Genomic DNA, 11,534 nt, shown 5'->3' with positions numbered 1-11,534 from the left:
TGGATCTGCAGAATTACCATTAAAATCTTTCACAGAAAATGAGAAAATTGTGCGTCTAGAAGTTTCAGGGTCTTTTATGGTCCTGTTTAATCGCTCTCAGCTTCGTACTCAACAATCTCACAGATTTGACTCAAGATTTTAAATGTTCATTATACAAATTCATACAGCTGAAGCGATCTGAACCGATCTGACCTGAGCTGAACTGACCTCACTTGACCCGAGGGTCAGAATTCCCATGGCTGATGCTCTTCTTTTAACTAAACTAAATTCAGACTAAAATATTGTAAAATAGATTTGATGACCTACAAGAGCAGACGTACAAAGATACGAAGCAGAACAAACACGAGACTGAGAATTTTAATGGGAGCGGTACTTTTATTCAGTACGCCATGACTGCTGACCTCTGCTAGCTCAGTTACACGTCTGCTCATTCAACGCTGCGCTCTCTGCTACACATCATCTGTTTAAAAAACACAGTGAAAACCTGCTAACAGATTAATTCTGCTCCACTGACCCAGGTCATCTAATTTCATTCCTATACTAATATGTTTATTCACTGATTTGATTATTTTTTTAATCCTCTGGATACTCACAGCTTATCAAACATTCTCATCTCTCTAATACCTCATTCTTACAGTAATTAACATAATTTACAGTTAATTACTTGATTTTACATATTTTCTATTTATATTATATGTACACTGATCAGTCATAACATTAAAACCACCTCCTTGTTTCAACACTCACTGTCCATTTTATCGGCTCCACTTACCATATAGAAGCACTTTGTAGTTCTACAATTACTGACTGTAGTCCATCTGTTTCTCTGCATGCTTTGTTAGCCCCCTTTCATGCTGTTCTTCAATGGTCAGGACCCCCACAGGACCACCACAGAGCAGGTATTATTTAGGTGGTGGATCATTCTCAGCACTGCAGTGACACTGACATGGTGGTGGTGTGTTAGTGTGTGTTGTGCTGGTATGAGTGTTTAAATACCGTGTCCACTCACTGTCCACTCTATTAGACACTCCTACCTAGTTGGTCCACCTTGTAGATGTAAAGTCAGAGACGATCGCTCATCTATTGCTGCTGTTTGAGTCGGTCATCTTCTAGACCTTCATCAGTGGTCACAGGACGCTGCCCACGGGGTGCTGTTGGCTGGATATATTTGGTTGGTGGACGATTCTCAGTCCAGCAGTGACAGTGAGGTGTTTAAAAACTCCAGCAGCGCTGCTGTGTCTGATCCAGTCATACCAGCACAACACACACTAACACACCACCACCATGTCAGTGTCACTGCAGTGCTGAGAATGATCCACCACCTAAATAATACCTGCTCTGTGGTGGTCCTGTGGGGGTCCTGACCATTGAAGAACAGCATGAAAGGGGGTAACAAAGCATGCAGAGAAACAGATGGACTACAGTCAGTAATTGTAGAACTACAAAGTGCTTCTATATGGTAAGTGGAGCTGATAAAATGGACAGTGGTCATAATGTTATGGATGATCGGTGTATATATTATATATAAACTATAAAATAATGAATGGTAGTAAATTATATTAAAAGCAGCAACAACAACAACAACAACAACAATAATAATAATAATAATAATAATAATAATAATAAAAATAATAATAATAACAATAATAATAATAATAATAATAATAATAATAATTCTCGCCGTGACCCTCACCAGGATAAAAAATCACTATAAAATAAACCTGAAATGATTCGGTCACTAATCTCATCTAAATAAAGCTCATCTGATTATTAACAGAATTTAATCTGAAGGACACTGACCCTCAAAGCCCGTTCTTCATCTTGTTACCCTGATCTTAAATGTGTGTGGAGACCAGAACATGTTCACCATGAACATTTAGGGATTTGACTTTAATCAAAGTCACTCACAATTAGAAGCCAAACAACTAGACGTTAATGGCCGCGCGGGCTCAAGGGCTCAACATTCTGCTCAACAGTCCAGTACATTTCTTAATGAGCCATCACTGCCCTTACTGCACTGCCCTCCTTAGAGAAACATGTAACAGGAAAATGAAAGACTGACCTTTGAGTGTAGCTGGACTCTTTCCTTCGACAGTGCAGGGTCACGACCCTGTGACCTTCAATCCTCACGTCCTGACTGATCATCCACAGCATGGGGTTACAGGGTCGTGCCCCTAAAAATGTTACTCCTTCTTTGAGCTTCACCCTGTAAAGGAGAGAAAGTAGAGTAAGAATAAACTGCGTTACAGCTGAGAGTGAGGTGATAAAATAGAACTCCGGACATTCAGAGGTGCAGAATATTGATACCTAATGATTAGCAAGGTGCAAATATTCAACCCCCCAAAACAGAGTAGCATAAGGGTCATTCCTGGGATTGGGTGCCTTTTGGACCTTAAAACATTTTGTATTTCATGTTTTATTATGAAAAGGACGTGTTACACTTTACAAACTAATATTGGTCCAGCTCAAGCACACAAACTGTAGCTTTTATTAAAACATTTTTTTATTCATCACACAAAACAATACATACAAACTTCCAACATGTATGAGATGCATTCATAATCACAAAAGAAACAAAAGTGGTAAAAATAATTAAGAAAAGAGGTCGTTACAGTTCTTGCATTTCAAGCATTATTGGTAAACATTTGTTGTTAAACGTATCTGATCTTGCTGTAATTCTCTCCATAATAAAAACTTTTTTAACCAAATCTTTCCATTGCACAATGTTGGGGGGGGGAAGGGGTTTAACCAACACACTGTTAATGTTTTCTTTGCTACTTAAAGCAAAATTCTCAATAAATATATCAAGTCGCCGTCGGTCACGTTATCAGGTGGTATACCGAATATATACAGTGCAGGATCTAATGTAAATCTGATTCCTAAAATTCGATTCATCTCAAAATTCTGATCATTTAGGGCAGTCCCAAAATGTATGGGTCAAGTCCCCCACTTGTCCACAGTTCCTCCAACATAGCTCAGATGCATTACTAGATTTTAATGTAACAGAAGATGTATTGAAGTATCTCATTGTTATTTTCAGGTCAAATTCCCTCCATGTTGGACCTAGTTAATTTATGTAAAACATTTTTATGCAGTCTCTGACCCAGGATGTTCACACTGTTACGAACGAACGCATAACTGTTGTGTTTCTGTCCTTCAGCTGCACTTAAACCCGTTCTTTAAAGGATGCAACACGTAATATCAATATTTCTGTTATTATTATAACCAAACTGAATAATAAAGCTTTATAAATCACACACGCACCTCATATACACTGTGACGTCCAGCCTGTTACGTATTAGGTCGTAACAGGGTGGACATTCTGACATAAAATTTGTCATTAGCTAGCGAGTGAGCAAAACCATGCTAGCATAAAAGTGAATTCAGACAAAGAATGATTATTTTTAAAATGATCAAATCGTTTTGCTTTTTCTCATATATCCCGTAACAGGGTGGACATGTTATGATTGACCATATAAGACTTTTAGGATAAAATGTGGTAAAAAAAAAACATTAAAATGAGGAGTTTAATGAGCCGTTCATCTTCCACAGTTGTTTTCCCTCCAAAAAGATCATGTGAGCTCCAGGAAATGATGTCAGTATGTAAAACAGCTCTTCATTTTAAGAGACAGTAGTAAGAAATAACAGGGTGGAACAGAAACCTGAGGGACGTGTGAAAAACCCTCATAATCAGAAATAAAAACAAACTCATAAAGAAAATAAATCCAACGTTTACAGCAGTGGTTCTCAAACTTTTTCTGTCACGCCCCCCTTTGGAAGATGAAAATCTGTCATGCCCCCCCCCCCCTTCAAAAAAAAAAAAAATAGGCTGATTTTAACTGTGTTGAAATAACTTCAAACCACGTTTGACATATCACTGAACTGCTCCTTCAATCAGTCTGCTATTTCAAAAATTAAATAAAATTTGCAAACACTTTACAAAAAAAGATAAAGTTGAATATGTGCCAAAAAACTAATTTGTGAGAGTTTAAGTCTTATCAGTGTATTAGTGGCTGTTTTTCTTTTTATCCCTGTCAAATACCTCTCTGTTCTGTAAATCTAGATCAGGGGTTTACACACTTTCATGGCTTGAGATCTACTGTTTCAGTCTACAGGTCATCATGATCTACTTTTTAAGGTCGGACTCATTATTTAAAAAAAAAAAAGCTTTGAAGCTTTTTAAATGCGCTTCAGTTCCTGTATTGATATTCAGCTTTACAGAGCAAGTGACTGAATCACACTGACCTTATTCTGATGATTTGCTCAGGAGCCGCTGATGCTCAAGCAGTTTTTCAGGTGTTCATCAGTAAGGATGGACCCATATTTAGACTTCATTATTTTCATGTGGGAAGTAGGTTGATGCGAAAAAGCTGTCAAATATGTGGCAGTCAAATATGTGGAAGTTCCAAATTGTCCAGCAGGGACCCTTGACTTCATATGAATAAAGGTTAAAATTTCTCCATCAGAAAACGTTGAACAGGGTGGGCCATAAGTTTCCATACATAGAAAAAATAAACATTGTTATATATATATATATTAGGGCTGTCAAACGATTAAAAATTTTAATCGCGATTAATCTCAGAATTTCATATAGTTAATCGCGATTAATCGCATTAAATAAAATCTGTGTAAATGTTATAGAAAACAAGGTTTTTTAAGTGAAATGTGAAAAGTGGACGTTTCTACACGAAGTGAGTGTGTTTTGACCCTTTTGGGGCTTCCATAGTTCATGGACTAGCGTGCTTGACTCCGGTATTCAGTGCCGTAACAGATTAAGTTAATGAAGTGTTTTGCTCCCGACAACTTGTGAATATAGCGTGTATTTATTTCTTTATTATGCAAGTGCATCCCTACGACGCTCAGTTATATTATTTTAACAAACCGCAAATGAACAACGGTGGCAAGTCCGACATTAAAACGTTTGTTCTACCAGTCAAGTCTCAACATGAACTAGAATTTGCGTTAACGGCACTATTTTTTTAAATCGCGTTAAATTGAGATCGCGTTAATGCGTTATTATCGCGTTAACTTCGACAGCCCTAATATATATATATATATATATAAACATTTTCATTTATATAATGTGCTCTACATGACTGCCATTGTTTTGAAAACACATTTCAATTCGTTGCTCTTTATTTAAACTCATTTTTAGGGTATCTGAAATACAGGGTGGGCCATAAGTTTCCATACATATGCTTTTTTTTTTTAAAACATTTTATTTTTTATATTTCAGATACCCTAAAAAATGCGTTTGAATAGAGAGCAACGAATTGAAATGTGTTTTCAAAGCGATGGCAGTCATGTAGAGCATATTATATAAATAAAAATGTTTTTTATAAATATATATATATTTTTTTTATGTATGGAAACGTATGACCCACCCTGTAGATTAGCGCTGCTTTAGGTGGGCTGAGGTGTAGTCATGGTAACAAACCGCAAACAAAATAAACAGTGGCCACATTTCATGTCAGTCCCGCTGAGCTGTGTGTATGAGGAGCGCTGTACTGTACCAGCGTGTACTGTGTGTGATCGAGCGCTCCTGATCTAGACTCTCTGTTGGAATGAATACTGACACACCTGAAAACACGGTTTGTTTATAGTCCACCGTAAAAAATATTCCGACGCTAGAACATTGGTTCCGCACTTAATTTCAGTCGGGTGTGCCCCCCCTTGTGATGCCTCTGCGCCCCCCAGGGGGGGCGCGCCCCACACTTTGAGAAACACTGGTTTAGAGGGACTTAATCAAAAGCTTTTATACAGTATTGAAAGACTGAGATATTTTCATGATTAAACCTCATATATCATCACTAAATCAGAACATACAGCACTGGGGATCATGGGAAAACCTCTGCTATCTAACAGATAATAACAGTATGTATACAGTCATTTTATTTTGGGGGGGTAGAAAACACTGTGTTTAGTATTTGAAAGTGTTCATTATTTCAGTAAGATGTTTAGAAATTGTATTGTTTAAAATGTACTTCATAAATACAATGATCAGTACTGGGGACACGAAAGGCACCGAATTGTAGGAATGACCCACAAAAGTGTCGACATCACACAAACAATTCCACTAGAAACAATGGTGTGTGTGTGTGTGTGTGTGTGTTAGTGATAACACATTCATGCTAGAGGTGGGCTGGTTTATAAATGTAATAGTGGAATAAATGATCAGTATGCTTTTAGTGCTATTTAACCTTTTTATTTTGCATGTGTGGTTCAGATCCATCAATACTCATTTAAGGTGTGAACGACATTCACTGAATTTCAGCTCAGTTAAACACACTTAACATTCATTATGGTCCTAATATTTTCTGCTCCATTTACTCCTGCAATCTGTTACTGACTCCGTCCTTCCAAACATTCCTACCTGCTCCAGCTGTTTAGTATCAAAGGAAATTCTGAAGGTGGTGGGTGACTGGATGGAAGAGAAGTTATGTCACATGATCCTTTTATTCATGGTTTTGCAATAATAGTTTATTCTTCTACGTTTATCATTTATTTCATTTATCACACCTCCTTTACTGGGACTGACAGGTACAGAGGAGACACCTCCTTTACTGGGACTGACAGGTACAGAGGACACACCTCCTTTACTGGGACTGACAGGTACAGAGGACACACCTCCTTTACTGGGACTGACAGGTACAGAGACCACACCTCCTTTACTGGGACTGACAGGTACAGAGGACACACCTCCTTTACTGGGACTGACAGGTACAGAGGAGACACCTCCTTTACTGGGACTGACAGGTACAGAGGACACACCTCCTTTACTGGGACTGACAGGTACAGAGGACACACCTCCTTTACTGGGACTGACAGGTACAGAGGACACACCTCCTTTACTGGGACTGACAGGTACAGAGGACACACCTCCTTTACTGTGACTGACAGGTACAGAGACCACACCTCCTTTACTGGGACTGACAGGTACAGAGGTCACACCTGCTTTACTGGGACTGACAGGTACAGAGGCCACACCTCCTTTACTGGGACTGACAGGTACAGAGGTCACACCTGCTTTACTGGGACTGACAGGTACAGAGGAGACACCTCCTTTACTGGGACTGACAGGTACAGAGTACACACCTCCTTTACTGGGACTGACAGGTACAGAGGCCACACCTCCTTTACTGGGACTGACAGGTACAGAGGTCACACCTCCTTTACTGGGACTGACAGGTACAGAGGAGACACCTCCTTTACTGGGACTGACAGGTACAGAGTACACACCTCCTTTACTGGGACTGACAGGTACAGAGGTCACACCTGCTTTACTGGGACTGACAGGTACAGAGGTCACACCTCCTTTACTGGGACTGACAGGTACAGAGGACACACCTCCTTTACTGGGACTGACAGGTACAGAGGAGACACCTCCTTTACTGGGACTGACAGGTACAGAGTACACACCTCCTTTACTGGGACTGACAGGTACAGAGGCCACACCTCCTTTACTGGGACTGACAGGTACAGAGGTCACACCTCCTTTACTGGGACTGACAGGTACAGAGGACACACCTCCTTTACTGGGACTGACAGGTACAGAGGTCACACCTGCTTTACTGGGACTGACAGGTACAGAGGTCACACCTGCTTTACTGGGACTGACAGGTACAGAGGCCACACCTCCTTTACTGGGACTGACAGGTACAGAGGCCACACCTCCTTTACTGGGACTGACAGGTACAGAGGCCACACCTCCTTTACTGTGACTGACAGGTACAGAGGTCACACCTGCTTTACTGGGACTGACAGGTACAGAGGTCACACCTGCTTTACTGGGACTGACAGGTACAGAGGCCACACCTCCTTTACTGGGACTGACAGGTACAGAGGACACACCTCCTTTACTGGGACTGACAGGTACAGAGGTCACACCTGCTTTACTGGGACTGACAGGTACAGAGGTCACACCTGCTTTACTGGGACTGACAGGTACAGAGGCCACACCTCCTTTACTGGGACTGACAGGTACAGAGGCTACACCTGCTTTACTGGGACTGACAGGTACAGAGGCCACACCTCCTTTACTGGGACTGACAGGTACAGAGGCTACACCTGCTTTACTGGGACTGACAGGTACAGAGGCCACACCTGCTTTACTGGGACTGACAGGTACAGAGGCCACACCTCCTTTACTGGGACTGACAGGTACAGAGGACACACCTCCTTTACTGGGACTGACAGGTACAGAGGTCACACCTGCTTTACTGGGACTGACAGGTACAGAGGTCACACCTGCTTTACTGGGACTGACAGGTACAGAGGCCACACCTCCTTTACTGGGACTGACAGGTACAGAGGCTACACCTGCTTTACTGGGACTGACAGGTACAGAGGCCACACCTCCTTTACTGGGACTGACAGGTACAGAGGCCACACCTGCTTTACTGGGACTGACAGGTACAGAGGCCACACCTCCTTTACTGGGACTGACAGGTACAGAGTACACACCTCCTTTACTGTGACTGACAGGTACAGAGGCCACACCTGCTTTACTGGGACTGACAGGTACAGAGGTCACACCTGCTTTACTGGGACTGACAGGTACAGAGGCCACACCTCCTTTACTGGGACTGACAGGTACAGAGGCCACACCTGCTTTACTGGGACTGACAGGTACAGAGGCCACACCTCCTTTACTGGGACTGACAGGTACAGAGGCCACACCTGCTTTACTGGGACTGACATGTACAGAGGCCACACCTCCTTTACTGGGACTGACAGGTACAGAGTACACACCTCCTTTACTGTGACTGACAGGTACAGAGGTCACACCTGCTTTACTGGGACTGACAGGTACAGAGGTCACACCTGCTTTACTGGGACTGACAGGTACAGAGACCACACCTCCTTTACTGGGACTGACATGTACAGAGGCCACACCTCCTTTACTGGGACTGACAGGTACAGAGGCCACACCTGCTTTACTGGGACTGACATGTACAGAGGCCACACCTCCTTTACTGGGACTGACAGGTACAGAGGTCACACCTCCTTTACTGGGACTGACAGGTACAGAGGTCACACCTCCTTTACTGGGACTGACAGGTACAGAGGTCACACCTCCTTTACTGGGACTGACAGGTACAGAGGTCACACCTCCTTTACTGGGACTGACAGGTACAGAGGTCACACCTCCTTTACTGGGACTGACAGGTACAGAGACCACACCTCCTTTACTGGGACTGACAGGTACAGAGGACACACCTCCTTTACTGGGACTGACAGGTACAGAGACCACACCTCCTTTACTGGGACTGACAGGTACAGAGGTCACACCTCCTTTACTGGGACTGACAGGTACAGAGGACACACCTCCTTTACTGGGACTGACAGGTACAGAGACCACACCTCCTTTACTGGGACTGACAGGTACAGAGTCACAATCGCCTCACAGCTTTTACTGGATTGCAAATATTGAAACACTAATTTGAATCTTTTGTTTATTTGTCCCCAATTACACTGCATAAACAAGCAGCTACAGATTTATTTCTTTCTTTCTTTATTTATTTTTCATTCTGGAACCCCGGGACCAATTTCCCCTGCTGCTCTATAACTGAATGAAATTGATGTTTAACGCAGATAATAAGAAATAAATGAGAGTAATACAAACTTCCCTCTAACACGTTCCACACGACCTACTGCAGTCTCTGAGCTCCTGAGCCTCTCACTTCCTGCTGTATGTTCATTTTTTTACTTTATTTTAAAATAACACCTCTTTAACACCTCTCTTCTTCAGTGCACTAATAAACCTTTGTTTGCAACTTATGCCTTCAAAATCCGAGGAGTATTACAGCAAAAGAGCAACAAAATAAATAAGGAAATAAAACAAAAATAGAATAAAATAAGTAGGGAACATTGGAGAGAAGTTCGACTGTAGGTAATTAAAATAAAAATAATTAACAACCGTAAATTAAATCAGGGACGCTCGGGTGGCACAGCAGTTTATCACACAAGCCCACCACAGTGTTTTCTGCTGTAAATGCCCTGAGGCACATTTTTTTTGCCAAATCCTTTTTTATTTTTAGTCTGATGTACAGAAAACCAACCAGGTGAAAAAATTCTTTCTTTCCTCCGTCTGCAGGGGAACAAAGGGCAGCGACCCTTAAAGACATTACTAGCATGTAATGGGGTGCTGTTGATCTTGTGGGGGGTAACATATGGAGTCTAAAGGTGAGAAATATTTGGCCAGGTTGTGAATCTGCTTCTTCGCTGGCCTCAGTTGAGCCACACACACACACACACACACACACACACACACAGGGCACATTTCACTGGTTCAGTGGTTTCATGCTGCAACATGCTGGTGTGATTAAAGAGGTGAAGAAAGAACAAGGAAACAGGAAGCTGATCCTGAATTAGCAGATACCGCTGTTAGTTGTTATTTTTAACTTCAGATTCTATTGTACAGTTAGCCAGTCTGCTTGCTTGACTGTGGACAGTGGCACCTGTGTTCCAGCAGCTTTAACTTCACTGAATTCTAAATAAAAAAATGTTTTGAACTACATGCGAACAAATTTTCTCTCAGCACTAGGTGACTGTTTGGGTTTTGCTCCCAGCCTTGGCAAGAGACCACTGTTCCACGTTATGTCCAATGTCTAATGATATCATGTATATAGATATTCCTGTTAATTTTCAGCTTGTTTTTATACTGTCAGTGGATGTTGTATGTATGTGACAAGTTGTTTGTCTGAAGTGAGCTGTTGTAACTCAGAAATTTCCTACAGAGGATCAATGAAGTATTTGTCTGTCTGTCTGTCTGTCTGTCTGTCTGTCTGTCTATCTATCTATCTATCTATCTATCTATCTATCTATCTATCTATCTATCTATCTATCTAAGGCTTTAAAATGTCTGTTTCTTAATGAAGGCTCCAGCATGATCTTGAAAACACACTCTGTGGGTAAAATGTAATTTTTTGGCTAGCCTTGTATTAAGGAGTCGCCAGAGTGAATGATTCTGGTTCGTCTGCCTGGTTTGGCACAGTTTGTACACCAGATGCCCGTCCTGACACAACCCTTCTTATTTGATCTGGGCTCAGGACCGGCTAGGCTGTTCGGACAGAGTCACATTCATCATTTCACATCAGATTTTGTAACTTTATATCCTATAATGTCCATATTTTCATAACTTTACATGCAGAACGACAGAAAGTTGTTAAACGACTATTAAATAAAACGTTCACAGTAATTAATCATTCAGTAATGCTCTCAGACTTGTAACATTAAGTGAAGGAAACAAAAAGTTTAAAAAGGAAGAAAGAAACCAGGAAGCGTTCAGTAGTGTCCAATGTATTCTGTGTCCTGCAGACGAACAGAGGGGGTTTTATTGTCCAATTTACCAAAGATTGGTTTTAATTAAAAAGCTCTCAGGATTTTGTGGAGCTTGAGGATTTGCTGGTCAGCAAATGTGTGTCTTAATTGAATTCAGTTTCGAGTGCTTTTACTTTGTCCAGCTTTTCTTGTTGCATGTTGTGGCAGGAAGCAAATGCTTCAGTAACGAAGAGAAACGCTGCCGACTCCTC

General features: G+C 41.5%; 1 protein-coding gene across 2 annotated transcripts in view; it reads right to left on the bottom strand.

Annotated features, from left to right (window-relative positions):
- Positions 1–355: 355 nt before the first annotated feature.
- LOC134318547 (transmembrane protein 132C-like) overlaps positions 356–11,534 on the bottom strand; it is a 110,186-nt gene continuing 99,007 nt past the window's right edge. Inside the window, exons 3-4 of one of the 2 annotated variants that reach the window (XM_062999541.1) lie at positions 2,063–2,206; positions 356–484 (exon numbers count right to left, since the gene is read on the bottom strand). In XM_062999541.1, coding sequence (XP_062855611.1) covers positions 457–484; positions 2,063–2,206 — 172 coding nt within the window. In that variant the 3' untranslated portion in view covers positions 356–456. The remainder of the gene's footprint in view (positions 485–2,062; positions 2,207–11,534) is intronic. The other variant, XM_062999542.1, reaches the window with a different exon arrangement.

This window comes from Trichomycterus rosablanca, chromosome 7 (assembly GCF_030014385.1).
Source record: "Trichomycterus rosablanca isolate fTriRos1 chromosome 7, fTriRos1.hap1, whole genome shotgun sequence".
In the NCBI taxonomy this organism is placed as follows: domain Eukaryota; kingdom Metazoa; phylum Chordata; class Actinopteri; order Siluriformes; family Trichomycteridae; genus Trichomycterus; species Trichomycterus rosablanca.
The sequence above is the reverse complement of the archived record's forward strand: the minus strand, read 5'-3'. Positions and strand labels throughout refer to the sequence as shown.